Source organism: Corticium candelabrum, chromosome 21 (assembly GCF_963422355.1).
Source record: "Corticium candelabrum chromosome 21, ooCorCand1.1, whole genome shotgun sequence".
NCBI classification, from domain to species: Eukaryota; Metazoa; Porifera; class Homoscleromorpha; order Homosclerophorida; family Plakinidae; genus Corticium; species Corticium candelabrum.
Window position 1 is genome coordinate 2030010 of NC_085105.1, and position 17563 is coordinate 2047572.

The window sequence follows — 17563 nt, forward strand, 5'->3', positions numbered from 1 at the left end:
ATGATCGATTGCATGCTGTTGTCCAAAAAGGGAAAGAAGGTCTTTAGGGGGCAACAAGTTCATCGTGTGTAGAGCAAACAGTCGAGATTCCTGGCTAGATATATAAATGCAATATTTTAGTTACAAGGTATACGCGCGTGCTAGTAACGCAATCCAGTAAAAAGCATAACTTACCTTCAATTTTTTTCAATGTGCTCTTGCCGAAGAGCGCAGAGTAAATGAAAGTTGCAAACCCTAGTGGGTCAGGTGTAACACGGACACGTGAGTGAGCACGTGCAAGTGTTTACCTTGCGAAATCATTTGCTAGAATTTGACAACATGCTCATTTCGCGTGGACACGCACAGGCACATGCGCACTGTGCGCGTACTTTCGATGAAATCGCTTTATTAATTAAATCAGAGTGAGACAGTAAATTACCGAGCACGTCTCCGTTACCGGACACCATCAATTACAGCCGGACAGTCCTCTTACATGATTAATTTTAAATAATTAATTAATTAACTTCTAGCCTCGAACGTCTAGACCAGAGGCGCGAGAAGATGGCCGCAGCTATAGCTAAGCTCTGCATACGGTCAGAGTCTGAGACTTCGTTATTCCGACAACATTTGACCCTCTGGTTTCTGTCGGACTACCACGACTGTCGGATTATCGGTAACAAATATGCACAACTATCTGTAGCTGCATGTGCGTGTACCTTCGTCAGAAAGTGAGGGTGTCAGATTACTGAGTGTCGTGAATTGGGATTCTGTTATGCTTTTCTCCCGGAAGTCTGACGCGACGAAAAAGGTCCGGCTACGCGAGACAAAAAGAGATTAATGTCCCGGATAAGACAATGAACAGTGAAGACAATCTTCACCAGGTAGGAACTGTTACCAACACGTGCCTACACAAACCAAAATGTTCAGTGTATTTCACACACGTTGCTGCAGCCGCTTCTAACCAGAAGGGAATCCGACAAATCGACATACCGATCGATGAAGAATGCAGACGGGTCGATTGCGACTGACTCGGAAACTCGCGCGAGCAGCTCAACGTCGAGTGCACTTGCGAGGAGACGTGTATTGAGTGACGCCAGCTCTGTGGAGGATTATGTGTCTATTGAGTTGCCGTCGTTGGGTCCTATTGGAGACAACAACGCTCTGGCTATTGCTCTGCACAAGTGCAAGAAATATGTGCTCCAGCTCTATCTGTTTCTTCTGAAAGTGGTTGGTTGTTTGCTGCTGTGTGGTGTGATGTTTAGGTGTTGGATTATAGGTCTGCGTTTCCGGTCGGTGGCTCGTTCGTTTAGCTGTCTGCTTGTTGTCTGTCTGTCTGTTTGTCTGTCTGTCTGTATGTATGTATGTATGTATTTATGTATGTATGTATGTCTGTGTGTCTGTCTGTCTATCTGTCTGCCTGCCTGTCTGTCTGTCTATCTGTCTGTCTGTCTGTCTGTCTGTCTGTCTGTCTGTCTGTCTGTCTGTCTGTGTCTGTGTGCTTGCTGTCTGTCTGTCTGTTTGTTTGTCAATACATATATTTTCAAACACTGAACTATTATACACCATCTAAGCAAAGCAACTAAATACTACCCAAGCCAATGGGGCTTGGTTCTACCTACAACTGTTTACGTTTATGTTGCTGTCTCTTGAAACAATCTTCTTTATTTTTCTGTCAATCGCTCTAGCATTTGATCGTTGTAGACACACAGAAAACACAGATCTCCAGTATGTCTTGAAGGTTGGTGCATTTGGCTTTCCGTCTTTGTCTCTTGATAGCTGTGACAGTTTCTTCAAATAGTCTTCAGCTTTCTGTCTCCAACAGCCAAAATGTTTGAAGACTATAGGCACAAATGTTGGTCGAAAACTTTCAGGCAAGAGCTCCTGGTTGTACTTTTTGATCTTCAGATTTTCTCTTCTGGTTGCCGCTGCTCTCTGAGTTGTAGCTGATAAGCCTTCTATTTCATTGCTTCAGGGATGAGCTAGAGCAATATCCAATTCGAGATCCATCCCCGATGCCGAATCGAATACGACTATGTCTGATCTGTCTTCAGAATTGACATACGTTCCTCTGGGTTCTTTTACGAATTGGAGTTGACTCAAACAGTCTGACCATGCTGAAACCATGTTGTTATGGCTGATTAATGGGCTGCCCCCAGTCTTACATGTTAGTAGGTGGTATCCATCTGAGTCTAATTCTTTCCCACAGTCACACTGACCAGAAGCCAAAGGCATTTGGCAGTCCAGTCTCATCAAGGATGCCAAGCAGAAATCGCACGGAGATAATGCATGCCATGTCTGTCTGTCTGTCTGTCTGTCAATCATCATTTATTTCTTACAATCACACTATCATACATCACAGCAGAAACTACTCGACTAAAGCTAAATGCTTTATAGTGTTCATAGGTAAGTGTATACATATTTTCTGAGGCAAAAGAGACAACTAAAAGTACACTACTGTCTGTCTGTCTGTCTGTCTGTCTGTCTGTCTGTCTATCTGTCTGTGTGTGTGCTTGCTGTCTGTCTGTCTGTATGTGTGTCTGTCTGTCTGTATGAGTGTCTGTCTGTCTGTCTGTCTGTCTGTCTGTCTCTATCTGTCAAAGAACATTTATTGAAACATCAACGCTAACACAGAATAGGTGCTAAGACAGAATATATACTAAGGATTCCTGATAAACAGCATTAGTGGTCTTACAAGATAAAGTCTAACGAACATGTCTGTCTGTCTGTCTGTCTGTCTGTCTGTCTGTTTATGTCTGCCTGCCTGTCTCTCTTCCTGCCTGTCTGTCTGTCTGCCTGTCTGTGTGTCTTACTATTTATTTGTGTATCTGTGCGATTGTCAAGGTCATGTATTAGAATTGACTCGCTTTAACTTAATTAATTAATTAAGTTACAATTCTAAAATCAAAGGAAAACAAGTATTTAATTAAGCATGTTAGAATTCAAAAACTATTTATATTAGCTGACATTACTATTTATGCTTATCAGTCTGTTTGCTACATATTTGTGTGTTTTTTCTTTGTCATAACACGATGGAGTCTTTACTGAGTCAAATATGGATCCAGCTCACTATTGACTGTGTGCGTGTTTGCAGCTTGGTTGGTTGCCGTGGATGTCCGATGAGGCAGTGCCTCGTTGTGGCGAAGCATTCACATGGGTTTTCAACATCGTGTACCCTATTATCGTAATTGCCATTTTAGTATTGGGATACATACTGCAATTTGCATCCTGTTTGAGCCGGTCTCGGGTATCAATCATTCACTATGTTATGATTACGTCAGTTAGCTTATATTTGTTGTTACTTCTAGCCATACTATGAAGCCATAGGACGAAATCACTCAGCAATGAACTGCAGTGATCGAGACCAGGACCTCGACGTGTGTGTGAATCCTATTTCGACGTACTTTTGGCCGGACGTAATGCACGCTCTCAGTTACAGTTATGCCTTTTATGTCTTTCGTTGGTGCAAGAACGAGGAACTGGAAACAGTGATGACAAAGGTAAAGTCTGAATTGTTTTGGGAATACTTAACTACACACACACACACACACACACACACACACACACACACACACACACACACACACACACACACACACACACACGCGCGCACTGTATCTGTACTATCAGAGTTATCAACGGGTCAGAGAATGAAAGTGTTTGGATAATTGACATCCTACTGTACTTATTTTTGATATTTCAATTATTATTATTATTATTATTAAAAACTATTAACTAATTTGATGGCGACTCAAGTTTAATTGATCGAAATCACCAACACCAGTTGGGAAAGTATGGCACTGTGCATGCAGTTGTAGTACAACATGTGCTGTTGTGGTGTTAGACATTCCTTCAGACTATGAATAGCAGACACATCGGCTATCTTTCACGAGGAGTACTGACAAGAAAACTGAGGTCAACACACATTACTTGTGTGAACTATAGTACAGGATAGTTAACAAGTGTTGTGTTGTTAGGTTGATTTTAATGGTAGGGATTGCTTGGGTGCTGCTTCAGTTTGTCACCAATATTCTTGTCATTGTGGCTCGGATTTTGGATTGCCAAGTAACCGGTCAAGGACGAATCGGCTTCAGTTCGTGGATCGCAGCAGGAGATGAATTGACGTAAGCATCGTAACAGAACAAGCTCTGGAATAATGAATTTGTGTTACGATGGTATGTGTGCTGTAGTGTTCCTCAGATGTATGTTTTGCTTGTATTCATGTTGATCGGATTTCTCGGCATGGACATGGTGTATGTAGCTGTGGCTGCAAACTACGGGGCACAATGCGAACTACTCATCTTTCTCATTCGAGGTCTGAATGAGCGAATCGAAGAGAAGAGCATCTCACTCCAGCAGGCCATGCGGGTTTGTACTCACAAATTGATACAAACGTTGTGCAGTTGTGTGGCTAAGTGAACATCACTTGTAATACACTGCTATGTTGTAAGCAACGTGCTCGCTAGTTGCTATACCGCGCAGACACGAGACAGTGTGGGCTTCAATGGGCAACTTGCCAGGTTGTGAGGGATTTGTGAATGATGGGTTAACGAGAGTGGTCAGCTCACACGCTGAGCTGCAACAAGTGGCGTGAACCCAAGTGGTCACTCAGGGTGACTTTGGAGGATCAACGCCTATTAGAACCACCATGTAGTTAAGCCCAAGAGGTCAGTCAAGCTGACGTTGGAGACTGTTTACCCTGCTTGAGCCCAAGAGGTCAGTGGAGTTTCGTGACATTGGAGGCTCAACACACATCACAGAACCCATTTCGTTTAATGACGTACATGAGACAACTGGCTTGCACCGAAGATGTCAGTCACATTGACGTTGCAACCCGAGTAGAGGTACTCGTAATGTTGGGTCAAGACTGGTCTGAACATGGCCTCTTTTCTGGCACGCTTCCTGATATACATTTCATATAACCTCCCTAAAACATGGGTGGGAGTGAGGGATATCAAGAAATGCAACAAACTGAACAATGCAACGTTCTCACAGTCATTTGTATTAATACATAGTTCAACTGCTAGCTATTATTAACATTACTACCCTCTGTAATCTTCAACTCCTGATGTTAACGTATGTTTACTATGTAAACTAACCAATATCGTGTGGTAGGATTATCACAACGCTGGCAACTATATAGACTCTTTGGGTAAACAATTGGCGATTGCGATGTCACTGATTGAAGTGATCTTCATTGCTCAAGCGGTTGTGGGTAAGTGTGATGGAAGAGAGTGTGGTGTGTTGCCTGATGTGTGATTGTCGTTGCTTAGCATTTGTCTCATTGTACGATGTGAAGGACAGCGCCACAAGCGGTACAACAGAAATACTCTTCTTTATTGCCGGAGTGTCGTACGTCCTTCTATGGTCTGCAGTTGCCATATTTGCATTAATTCAGGTGTTTCTCTATATTGATATTTATCGATTATTTTAGTGCATTTTTGTATTCTTAGGCATCGAGGCTAAATAGTGCCTGTAGTGCTACAGTTCAGGTGTCATTGGATGTTCGTCTTTTTGGCTACCAGGATGCAACGCAATCAGACATTGACTCATTCATTGTGTATATGACATCGCATGGTCAACAGAGAGCGGTGTGCATACTTTGTTGATTGTTTGTACAGGAACATGTGATGAAGTGTTTACATGTGTGTAGGCAAGACTATTTCGGTTACCGATATATAGTAGCCATTTGTGGGGGTTGGTGGCAGCTGTCTTTACCGTGTTACTAATTTTGTCATCACTCGGTGTTCTGAAGTTTTCTTTACGCCTGTAGCTCATCGTTTGTGTAAGTAATAATACAAAGTATAAATTTGAGATTAATGAACTCTTTGACATTGACTGGTATTTTAAAAATTTTAGTACATCTTTGTAGTATTAATTAGTAAGTATGCAAAACGTGTGATTGTATAGGTTGATAAATATTTGATGGCTGTTGACGATTGAATGATTAGCAAATACAGTGACTAACATCAAGGATGGCACGATTGAGCACATGATTGCATATCGATGATTTGTTTGAGTGTTCAAAATTTTATGGCAGACATAGTCATCGTCTTGGCAACCTCACAAAAAATTAGTCATCAGGAGTTTTAAGAATTTATATATATTTCATAAATATCAGATAATGATACTGATTGTGGTGGCAAGTAACCGAAATTTGAAGACTTCAGAGATGTCACTCTCAGTGTGATCTGAGTAATTTTACTATTCTACTCTACAGCATGAAAACAAAATTTTTTTGGGACCACCATAACTTGAGTGACTTTAGTGGTCAGGATGGCAACCTCACTGGAATAATTGGTCATCACATGAACTCAGCTAGTTGTCAAATGACGACTTTACGACCATTTTTTGAACAGTGTTTGTAGTTTGATTAGATGTCTTGAGGCGTGTCTTATTGTGAGTGAACATTGCATGTCAGCATCCTACCATTGCTGTGCTCTGTCCTTGTACTATGGGCAACTTTTAATGTAGATACGACTGCAAGGCTTTTTGTTTTACTGTTTTTAAGTGTAGCAAGCAATTGGTGATCTGTTGTGCTGTTAATCAATTCAGTGAAGAATCAGTTTTTAGCTATACAGGCCTGCATGCTGTATCCCTAGTTTGTAAGGATTGCTTTAAGCTTGTAAGGGATAGCAGTTGTGAACATAGAGTGATATTTGTAATGAATAGTCTGGTCTGTTGTAGTGTTGAGTATTATGGTCGTCTTAGCATTCTTTCAGGTCTATAATTTAATTAATATTCAAGCATGATTGAAGTGTGGTGTATTATATGAGACAGTCTGTCCTTGTTTGTCTTACCTCAAGTTGAATGCCTAGCTGGTTGCAGCAAGCCAGCACTGTTGAGAGGAGCAAGGATGACGATAGACTATTTTATTAAATTTTTTTATTAAGACAATGCTTTATGGGCAACTGAACCAGCTGGTGGTCCAAAACTTTGCTTCAAAGACACACTGAAGCAAACATAAAATCGTGCAGCATCATGTAGTGGTATCACACTGGGGAAAAAGAGCACTTGACAGGACTTTGTGGAGATCTTACTGCAAACCTTGACCAAGTATTTTGAAGACAAACGAGTGCAAGCATTACAACAAAGGAGGGAAAAGCGAAAACTGTAGTGTCATCAATGAGTGGCAATTACATCTGTGATATATGGTGCCACTCTTGCTCAGTGCAAATTGGTTTATCTAGAGGGATTGAGACACAGACAAAGTCATAATTGAGATTAGTCGTTTTGACTGCTCATTCCATCAATCAAAATGAGATAGTAGAGGTACTGAACGAAATTGGTCAACTCATGGCATTGTAGTCTGCGCAGTACAGCAAATATGGTGCTCAACACAAACGAAAGATACTGACTGGCAGCAGGAAGTCTCAGCAGCCCATTGGTTATGCCACTGAACTTGGGGCTTCTAGACAGATCATTTGTCTATCAGTCAATCCATACGCACGTTTCCCGAATATCTCTTGTTGAATGAGCAAGTCAGGCTGTGGATGTTAGAGCCATGTATACTGTTTGTGTACTAGCATTCTGACAGCAAGCCACACCCACGTTACTCGGTGTCCTCGTGTTGTTACTCTGCGTCTTCATATAGTTACCTGGCGTTCTCATGTGGTTCTAGACGCAGTGTCATCACCTGGCGTCCTCATATATAGTCACCGTGCGTGTTAATTCTACATTGTAATCGTTATACGGGAACCGAACAAGACTTAGCGCGAAAGAGTCTGAGGACGCGGCTGTTTTTCTAATAAAAGTATTAATCACGAAGGTATGTAAGAGGTGCAGGTAAGAGGTGGTACAATAATTCGATAATATGTGTTCTTATGACGCAATACACGTTTGTCTCATGATTTCAATTAAAAGTGTATGATGCAATAGTTGGCATTTGTCCCGTGATCGCCTCTGGACGATGTAGGGAAAGTTCTATGACGTGATTTCGTCGTGGTTTCGCTATCTCTATCCCTAGATAATTAATTAAGTTAACACCCTACTATATTACTGTACTGTTTTCGTGCTAGCAGTGTAGTACCGTACGTTTCAGCTATTGAGCATTGTCATTCCATGCAACTGAGTCAATTGATGCTTGCTTGTCTTGTTCAGTTCAAATGGGTAAGAACTTTGCACTCACGTGCGTCTTAATTGATGCAAAAGAAACACAGGGGAAATCTCTTGGTCATACCAGAGAGAACAAATTATTCTCTCAGCAATTTGATCGGCTCAGTCAGTAGAGTGAGTTCAAGTCGCACGTACAGAGGGAAAATTTTTCACTTGTTTTACTGCTACACCGTGTGAGTATTTATCTTCTGGCTTTGTGCAACGGCACCACTATCTATGTAGTCTAAATGTATATGCGTTTCCAGATAAATTGTGGACGCTGTTTGCTAGTTAATTAACTTGCTTGCATAGGCTTTAGAGCTCATGGTGGCAAAGTGCCATTGTTTCAGTTTACGAATGAGGGATTTTAGAAATCTTTTTTTCGTGGGTGCGTCTTCTTGTATGCAATAATTTATGACGATAGAATTCTCCCGACTACCACTCGTGACTCTTTCTAAGTCATTGCTGTCTGGGAAATTCAGCTGACAGACATCGTCTAGAGACAAAGGCATGATTTGTCTAGCCTTCCTTGCCAATTAACTTGCTACTTAATTAATAATAAATTGCCTGGTTGGATCGTCAGTGTGTTTACTATTACAGTCTACATGCATGTAAAGTACGGCGACACACATTCGTGGACAGACGTATACGTCAGAGATGTAACCAAGCTAACGGAGGGGCGAAATGGCTGGCTAGTACGCCTAGAGAGGACGAACAGAAAACATTTGTGCATGTATATTGTATACATATACGTAAGTGCACTTGTGTATACATGCAGGGTTAGGATAATGTCTATTACCGAAGCGTCACATCTCGACTTTTGGTGGTAGAGCTCCAGCCATTCAAGAGACCCTAGGATGAAACGTCTAGTTGAAAAGGTAAGTACTCGTTTACGTATATGTATTTTTAACGAGTTTGATTTGTTTCTTGAATTTAGGTTGAGCACCTAAAAGGAAGCGTAAAAGCTAAAGAAGAAAAGATCGATAAGAAAATACAATTTGTCAGCTACTTGAAGGTCATATTCTATATATAAATCAGTTTATCTAACACTGACTGTATTCGTAATTATAATCGTTACAGGATTTGGCAAAGAAAGAGCGTCAAGACGGAAAGGTATACTGCTTGCATTATTGTTACTAGTGCTGATAGTTGTTGCGTGCAGCTATTACACGTTGACGACAAAAAGCAAGACCAAGAGGTAAGTGTGTGTGTGTGTGTGTGTGTGTGTGTGTGTGTGTGTGTGTGTGTGTGTGTGTGTGTGTGTGTGTGTGTGTGTGTGTGTGTGTGTGTGTGTGTGTGTGTGTGTGTGTGTGTGTGTGTGTGTGTAGCATATAGTTAGCCTATATTGTATGACAGATGTCTGCCTATTAGTTATTGATGATTTAGATTGTCCGTCATGTTTCTGAAGAAGTCCCTCAAGAAAATGTTTGGTGAGCTAGATAATTGATCGAACTAATGCAGTTGCTACCAAAACGCTTTCCATGTTGTACTCTAGTATATCTATAGTGTAGAAGCTAATTTATATATTCTGTAGTATACGCATGCATGTGCTGTAGGGTTGAGAAGAACATACATGAGTCGTCTTGTGTAGAGTCGACACCACCCACCACCAATCAGCTACTGTCTTCGTTTGGTTTTTAGTCAAGTGAGGCAAATTGAAACTCACAAAACGGTTAATTAATTAAATTTAAATTTAATTGATTAATTAATTATTAATTTAAATGCTATGTTTGCAACTACTGCCAGTATTTATGCTCATGCAGATCAATGTTAACAGGGAAAAAGTAAAATCTAACCATGATTTTACTCAACAATGCAAAGAAAGAGTAACCCATCTGGCTGCTACTCATCAACGATTTACGCAACCCAAGACACTAGAAGCTTGTTATCAATCTGTCGATACTCCGCGAAAGGAAGATCAATCTAAAATGGCACGCCTACATCAACACCCGAGACACTACACAGCAAGACGCATCAAATTTGAAGAAACAACAATAGAAGGAGAAAGGAAAAGCAGACTAGAAGGAGAACTTTCTGAACACAATAATGCTGGCGGATGCAGTCAGTTGGTAGAGCAGCAGTTTGACACTCACGGTGGAGCTACGGCGACTCGTGATGTCAAACTTGCCGAGCACAGTCTCAGGTTGGACATGATGGATTACAAGGACACAAACGGTGTGCTCCTGTGGAAGATCACTGACATCAGACGACGTAGGAGAGACGCTGTGAGTGGTAAGACACCGTCGATATACTCACAGCCATTCTACACGTCTCCGCGTGGTTACAAAATGTGCGCTCGAATGTATCTCAATGGTGATGGCATGGGGCGCGGTACACATTTGTCGCTGTTCTTTGTTATCATGCGAGGAGAATACGATTGTTTACTATCGTGGCCTTTCACACGAAAGTTCACTCTTAGAGTCATCGATCAAGGTGGCATAAACCACATATCAGATACGTTCAGACCTGATCCGACATCGTCATCTGTTCAGAGGACTGGACATGACATGAACGTTGTCAGTGGATGCCCGCTGTTTGTTTCACTAGAGACGCTAGATACTGGTAGTTACATTCGGAATGATGCCATGATTATTCAAGTCGTAGTTGATTGCACTGAGCCTGACGCTATAGTCGACCACAGAGATGCAATCCGACTTTAGACTGCCCAAGTTGACCGACCACCTGCTCCGGGATCAGAAACTCGGCAGCCTCGGAGTCTATTCTCTTGGTACCGAGGCGGTGTTGCGCTATTTTGAGATTGCTGATCTACGAAATCTCAATGCGCATTCTTGTTGTTAGCTGTTTGCATTACTGATTTCATTGATGTATTCAGTATAGATGCACTTCGATCTTTTGTTAGAAATATATAAAAAAGTCATTCCTAAGTAAAAGAGTTCCAATGAATACTTTCAGTTTTACTTCTGCATGATCCTAGGTTTTCATCGATGCTAATGTTCTCTTTACTGTTTCCTACACGCGTGCTCTTTTGCATGCATTATATAAAGAGTTTTCTATGCAGTTGTTACCTATTTTCCTTTCTAAATTTGCCCAGAGCACTAAGCCGAGTCTGAGTCTACATGTCATTTCTACAGTGTAACAGCACTACACTGCACGTATTAGAACGTATACTATATTGCAGGTCCATGTCGTCAATTTCTTTGCACTATTTTGAAGTAATTGTAAGACATGCACCATCTCCTCTAAGGGTGCTTCTGTAGTAGACCTTCGCATCCAAATGAAACAAGGCTAGTGCAATGTAGGTATAGTGTGTGTAACTCTAGATACTCGTACAGAATCGAGCGCAAACTCGATAGATAATTGGTTGGAACTAATAATTATAATTATTGTTCATGAGTCCTTTTCAATGAATTGTTCACGCCTCTTCGTTGAAAGCTACCGCCAATGAATAGATGCACGGGCTGTGACTTGCACAACGCTCGAGCCATGGCAAAAAGTCGTCTTCAAGCTCAAAGTCTTGCAGGTGAGATCTCATCATTTCGTTAGCTTTACAGCATCCATATCGTCTGGTCCATATTTCTAGCAATTCCTACAATGCACTGATTTGATTGTGTAATACTACTTGAGTAAACTAATAAATTCTTTGCATTTACAATCATTTGCTCTTGCACTTTCCCGGTCCATTTTTGGTCTTCTTTTTCTAAGCAGTCTACACGGAGCTTGCTAAGCGTCATCTAAAATGTTAAGTTATCTTACCTTTTCACTTAACTTTTTAGTAGATCGATGTCAATACCTGTGTGTCAAACATTTGATAATGTGTTTGTTTCAATATCTCTTGGTCAGCTGTTTTAGCATATTCTTGTCCAGAGAGTAAACAGCGTCTTGAAACATTACTGTCGTTTGCCTTGCTTTCATAAACGTCATGACAGCTGCTTGTGTTGATCGAGTTTTCAGCACTATGGTATTGATCAGAAGTTTGTTCAGATGCAGAAGGTAAGCATTTGATGACGTGGAGTACTCGATCTAGCCAGGTCAAGTTGTTGTCTGTAAAACATGATGGGAATTAATGACTAATTAAAATAAAATTTGCTACAACCTAGTTATACATTTCTGCTATTATCATTGATGCAATACACTCCTTATTATTCTGTAAAGGATTGCAACAGTTAGTAGATATACGACAGCATTCTGTAAAGGATTGCAACAGTTAGTAGATATACGACAGCATTCTGTTAGACCCCAGTTTCTAACTATTTGTTTACTTACTGTAGCAACAGATGTGTAGAGTTGTATTCTGTAAACTAGGAGTGTTTGGCTACTTCTACACTGTAACTGACAATACTTGGTTTGATGATTATACTGTGTATGGACATCTGTATGTTCTACCTGTATCCACCTTAGTTAATACAGCTACATTGACCGTCTGACTGTTAATTTGCATTATTGAGAAGTACTTAATAATGTCTAATTTTTAGAATCTAAGAATTTCATGACACTTGTACGTACGTGAGTGTGTGTGTGTGTGTGTGTGTGTGTGTGTGTGTGTGTGTGTGTGTGTGCGCGCGCGCGCGCGCTCGCGCTCGCTCATGGGTTTGTAGGTATAAAGAAACATTCTATGTGTGTCCGTCAGTCAGTCTGTCTGTCTGTTTGTCTGTCTGTCTGTCTGTCTGTCTGCGTGTCTATCTGTCTGTCTGTCTGTCTGTCTGTCTGTCTGTATGTCTGTCTGTCTGTCTGTCTGTCTGTCTGTCTGTCTGTCTGTCTGTCTGTCTGTCTGTCTGCGTGTCTATCTGTCTGTCTGTCTGTCTGTCTGTCTGTCTGTCTGTCTGTCTGTCTGTCTGTCTGTCTGTCTGTCAGTCTGTCTGTCTGTCAAAGAACATATATACAAAATCTCAATTAAAGCTATTACAATCTAGATATAGCTAAAACTACTGCCTCTTTCAGAGCAATCTACGAACAGTTGTTACAATGCTGTCTGTATTGTTTGTGTAAATGTCTATACAAGCTAGTTTATTTCGCCAGAAGTCTCGCAAGGGTAAAAGGCTACACTCTAGACACCCATGCAAGCATGCAAATCAAGTGTTTAGTTTGTAGCTCACCGAAATCTACTCTACCTTGGTTCATAACGTGTCTTCTAGCAGTCAGGTAATGATGATATTGCTGATGTAATTCTTTAGTGTGTAATGCAAGGCAATATAATTGGATTGCGTCCAAGGGCTTGGGTCAACTAGGGCTGCGTCCAGTGGGGCTGCCCAAGTTCCCTAGAAAACACGGGGAGTTTTGTGACGTTTTTACTTAAAATAGCGTGCTTCCAGACTGTATCAGACAATCCATTATCTAATTAGAAATGACCGATCGCATGCAATTCTATTTGGCCTATTGACGCCCCAATTGTTGGGGTCTGTACTGTACTTGCACTCACGTGCATTACTTGAATTTTAATAATATGGTATGCAGAAATGCGAGGAAAGCAAGAACCTATATCTAGCAACTAGGCGACGTAGGAGATAGAAGTCTGTCTAGTAGCGTGGATCATGTTAAGTTGTGCTCAGTCGAAGGCGGCGGTCGCTTTTTGAGAGTCGCTCTAGAGACTCAAAAGGTTAATAAATTTATTTAGAGTGTTTCTTTGCTGCTACTCTGTTTCCCTATTACATGTAGATTAGACATTTGCTGGCTGTTACTTTAAGGTATGGACTGGATGGCTTTGCGTGCAATATGCCATGCATGTTGCAACAAATTGTGAGCACTTCGGTCTGCATCCGAAATTAATGTACTTTGTTACTAGTAGTACTCTATGTCAGTTTCTTTAAAGATAGCCGCACCCATGCAGGGGCGCGCAGCTGTTGTGAGACGCCACTGCTTTAGTTTCTACGGCTAGACTATCTTCGTAACAAGGTTTGTAGAATGTGCATATATATCATGATCTTTTGGTGACGCTCTATGGATTATGTCAGATAAAATAATTTTTCCCGTACTTCCCCTACTAGTAATTATATTGTATTGAGTAATCATGACCTAACTTTTATCACCTCGTGACTTTTGCTTAGCTAGCCATTTCTCAGCGCGCATCGGTTGATTTCTTAGTACAGCTGGTGTCAAGATGTCTCTAAAAGGCTGGTGATTACGTCTAACGTACAGCGTACACTTTCGTACCAGCTGCATGCTGTTTCGGATGTGGCTTGAATTGACATCTTTCTACTTGTCTAGCTACGGCCTAGACGATGAGCCAAAACGAAACAGTGTGCGACGATTTGAAGGTAGAGACGGTGGTTTACAAGTGTCACGTTAGTTAGGTGGGTATGGTGTGTGCAGACTGAAGAAAGCCAGCTCTGGAGAGACCGGGAAGAGTCTTCCAGTTTATTTGACGATCAGAATGCAAAACTATTCAAAATATTCGGACGACAATCCGAAATCGACAAACAATTAAAACAGTTGTCATTGGAAAATACCATGGTATGCTCGTAAGTTTGAGAAATCTAGTAAACACTAGACTCGAGCCAGTCTCTCCCCGCCTTTGTCATTACCCGGATTGTCAAGTAAACACGGCATTAGGCGTATGAACAGCATGCATGCCGCGGCGGCACAGACTACACTAGCGCATTCTAGATACCAGTTCTATTTACTTTGTTGCGACTACATTGTGATTAGGGTATGCAGCAGGAAAAAGCTCTTCTTAGGAAAGAACAGCAAGACTATGACTGCGATATACAAAATTTGATTACACAGAGAGCCGCGACGTGGACAAGACGAAATGAGGCCGACGAGCGTCTATCTCGTTTTCAATCTAGAGCAGCTAAAAAGAGTCAAGCGGTAACGAGTTTTGAATAATGTACATTTGATCATAGTGCACGGTTGGTGCTTGTTGCAAGCATTTTCGCTACATTCGCGAAGTCTACACCTGCATGGTGACACAAAACGACTTGCATGGACAAACTCGGATGCGCAGGCGCGGGTAAACTGGCCACTACGAGACAAGACAAACCGACGAACATCAATTGTGCGCGTATACATAAGTAAATCTGCCACGTTTCGTTACACCAGGATGAGCCAAGTGGTATAGCTCCACGTCTCGGCTTTTGGGAAAGCACCAGCCATTCAAGAGACCATGACATGAAACGTTTACATGAAGAGGTAAATACCCATAATTGTTGACAAGAGTCTGATTTTTCTGATTCTAACTGAGTGCAATTTGTTGACTTAGCTTGAGCTCCAGAAAGAAAGTGAAAAAGCTAAAGAAAAAAACGTGGCTAGAAAAATGAACCTCTCACTGCAATTGAAAGTAAGATTCTTAGTAACTTTAGCGGTGACATTAATTGTAATTAGATGTTACAGGACCAGCTGGAAAACGAGCGCCAAGACAATGCTGTATTTACGCTGTGGATAAAACGGTATACCTAGAGTTAAAGTCTGTATTACTGTACTTGCAGCGATCACACACTCAACCCCTTGGAAACATAAAGCTAAACGAGGAGGTAAGTAGTGGCACAATTGGTTAACGTTGTAGCAGAATTGGCTGTGGTTTTAGATTGCGGATTTCGTTTTTGGAAAAATTCCTCTTTGTGGTCAACTTGTATACAAGTAAGCTACACACACACACACACACACACACACACACACACACACACACACACACACACACACACACACACACAGACACACACACACACACACACAGACACACACACACACACACACACACACACACACACACAGACACACACACACACACACACACACACACACACACACACAGACACACACAGACACACACAGACACACACAGACACACACACACACACACACAGACACAGACACAGACACAGACACAGACACAGACACAAACACAGACACAGACAGACAGACAGGCACACACACACACACACACACACACACACACACACACACGTCTGTCTGTATATATATTTTGATCGTTACCTAAGCATGTGCATGTGTTGTGTAGATAGCTTTGTCTGTCAATGCCGCTATTTTTGTTATAGAACTGAAGGTGAAGACCATGAGAGTACAACAAGAACAGAAAGTAGTAAGTATCTTTTCTGAATTTACCAGCTGCATGCATGCAACAACCTTTGAGAGATATCACGTGATCGTCCATTCAATCTCGTTACATCAGTGATGCATGTCATGTCTCTCTATCTATAGCTATACCTCAGAAAGATCCAAACAATAAACCGACAGAAATGTGCTCATCTACCAGTATGGACTGCATGAATACATTAAAAGAAGGACAAGGCTCTAACTTGAGAAACGAGGAGGTTCTTTCTGCTAAAAGCACGGAATCTGTCGTAAGTAAAAATCTACCAATACTCAACGCTCAAACAGACCAGGTCTAGTTCTTGTTTTCATTAATTGCTGGGTTATCTGTATGTGATAATATTTGTCAACAAATATTTTAGTTAGTTTATAACTGTCATTCTAACACGAATCTCCATCTGAGAAAAATCGTTACCGTCTGTTTATCAATAATTTACTGTACCATTCAGGTATGCACTTGCCTATATTGCTTTCCGGACATATGCTTGTCTTCATCAAAACCAAAGCAGGTGTAGCAATAAATTTGATTAAAATCTTTTATGTCACAACGAAAAGTCTAGTTGAGTCTGCATGGTATCTATCCACTGTTAAACATCTATATAGCTTCAACTTGTGAGCGCTGCATTTCTATATGTTTCGTGCTACTGTAAAATCATCTTTACTTAACCAATGAACTACAGTGTACTCTAACTCAGTTCTGTAGACATCGATTTGTAATCTGCACACGATCGACCTTGCAGCTCTAGCAATCACCATGCAGTATTAGCTTGGATTAATTAACAAAACCTAATTGACATACATTAATTAACATGTTTTTTATTGCAGGCAATTTACTGCAAGGACACTATATGTTCAAATACTCAACCTAAGTGTGCTGAGAGTGGGGAGAAAGCGAGACAGCTTACTCTCAAAGCCAGCACACCAACCAGCTAAGCACTGCTCCAATGAAAGTGAGCACTACAGATACTCAAGATGCTAGATCTTAGAGCGAAGAGAAATTGACTCCTTCCAGTGCCAGTCGGATACCGTTGTATGCTCGATAGAGTGAGCACGTACCGCTGTGCATGGCAACCCGATTCGGGTCTGCTAATTAATAGGCAGCTAGAGTGCCATATTCGGATTGGACTAATTAATTAAGTCACAAAATAAAGTTGGATATATTGTTTTGTGCGTGTAATTGATTTCTTCAGTGCGTATTTGGATGTTGGCACATGTTAATGAACCGGGATCACTAAATGTTTTAAAGCATGCGCACGCCTAGGCCTGTCGCTGAGGCTATACTAGGACATCTATATGTTTATTGTTTTATGCAAGCTTCTGTAGTAATGCAGTGGCAATACGTCGCGTCCTACGCGTAATTACAATTACATAACGTTACAGGGAATATTCCTTCACACGCTACAACCGACGAGATGCAATGGGCACTGTCAAGTCAACTACACACGTAGCTTAGAACTAGCAATGTACTTCCAAACGTACTGCAAAT

At 41.3% G+C, this 17563-nt stretch overlaps 3 protein-coding genes across 11 annotated transcripts; 2 read left to right on the forward strand and 1 right to left on the reverse strand.

Moving 5' to 3' along the window:
- Positions 1–824: 824 nt before the first annotated feature.
- On the forward strand, positions 825–7680 carry LOC134196613 (uncharacterized). 2 transcript variants are annotated; one of them, XM_062665805.1, is made up of 12 exons: positions 825–860; positions 931–1206; positions 3071–3223; positions 3285–3476; positions 3821–3891; positions 3954–4100; positions 4167–4344; positions 5092–5191; positions 5250–5374; positions 5430–5567; positions 5630–5761; positions 7598–7680. In XM_062665805.1, the coding sequence occupies exons 1-11, from the start codon at positions 834–836 to the stop codon at positions 5747–5749; spliced, it is 1527 nt and encodes a 508-aa protein (XP_062521789.1). In that variant the 5' UTR covers positions 825–833; the 3' UTR covers positions 5750–5761; positions 7598–7680. The 2 variants fall into 2 exon arrangements, with proteins under 2 accessions (XP_062521789.1, XP_062521788.1); XM_062665804.1 differs by lacking the exon at positions 7598–7680 and having other exon boundaries at positions 5630–5949.
- Positions 7681–8014: 334 nt separating this feature from the next.
- On the forward strand, positions 8015–17279 carry LOC134196444 (uncharacterized). Of its 7 annotated transcripts, none has more exons than XM_062665566.1 (12): positions 14073–14157; positions 14233–14282; positions 14338–14478; positions 14674–14835; positions 15067–15156; positions 15227–15304; positions 15358–15390; positions 15453–15497; positions 15551–15603; positions 16023–16066; positions 16186–16370; positions 16903–17279. In XM_062665566.1, exons 2-12 carry the CDS (start codon positions 14247–14249, stop codon positions 17008–17010), a joined length of 975 nt encoding a protein of 324 aa, XP_062521550.1. In that variant the 5' UTR covers positions 14073–14157; positions 14233–14246; the 3' UTR covers positions 17011–17279. The 7 variants fall into 7 exon arrangements, with proteins under 7 accessions (XP_062521557.1, XP_062521556.1, XP_062521550.1 ...); XM_062665569.1 differs by having other exon boundaries at positions 16186–16328; XM_062665568.1 differs by having other exon boundaries at positions 14081–14138.
- On the reverse strand, positions 11048–13182 carry LOC134196654 (uncharacterized). 2 transcript variants are annotated; one of them, XM_062665857.1, is made up of 4 exons: positions 13125–13182; positions 11822–12072; positions 11682–11762; positions 11048–11617 (listed from the first exon to the last, which is right to left on the reverse strand). In XM_062665857.1, exons 1-4 carry the CDS (start codon positions 13147–13149, stop codon positions 11444–11446), a joined length of 531 nt encoding a protein of 176 aa, XP_062521841.1. In that variant the 5' UTR covers positions 13150–13182; the 3' UTR covers positions 11048–11443. The 2 variants fall into 2 exon arrangements, with proteins under 2 accessions (XP_062521841.1, XP_062521843.1); XM_062665859.1 differs by having other exon boundaries at positions 13140–13179.
- Positions 17280–17563: the final 284 nt, after the last annotated feature.

Bases quoted from the DNA above. Each gene is read 5' to 3' on its own strand.
- LOC134196613 (XM_062665805.1), top strand. From the start codon at position 834: ATGAACAGTGAAGACAATCTTCACCAG. The intron at 3,224-3,284 runs GTATCAATCATT...TGTTACTTCTAG, and splicing joins CCTGTTTGAGCCGGTCTCGG to CCATACTATGAAGCCATAGG. The intron at 4,345-5,091 runs GTTTGTACTCAC...ATCGTGTGGTAG, and splicing joins CACTCCAGCAGGCCATGCGG to GATTATCACAACGCTGGCAA.
- LOC134196654 (XM_062665857.1), bottom strand. From the start codon at position 13,149: ATGAACCAAGGTAGAGTAGATTTCG. The intron at 12,073-13,124 runs GTGAGCTACAAA...CATGTTTTACAG, and splicing joins CCAAGGTAGAGTAGATTTCG to ACAACAACTTGACCTGGCTA. The intron at 11,763-11,821 runs GTATTGACATCG...TTAACATTTTAG, and splicing joins ATCAAATGTTTGACACACAG to ATGACGCTTAGCAAGCTCCG.
- LOC134196444 (XM_062665566.1), top strand. From the start codon at position 14,247: ATGAGCCAAAACGAAACAGTGTGCGACGATTTGAAG. The intron at 14,283-14,337 runs GTAGAGACGGTG...TGGTGTGTGCAG, and splicing joins CAGTGTGCGACGATTTGAAG to ACTGAAGAAAGCCAGCTCTG. The intron at 16,067-16,185 runs GTAAGTATCTTT...CTCTATCTATAG, and splicing joins TACAACAAGAACAGAAAGTA to CTATACCTCAGAAAGATCCA.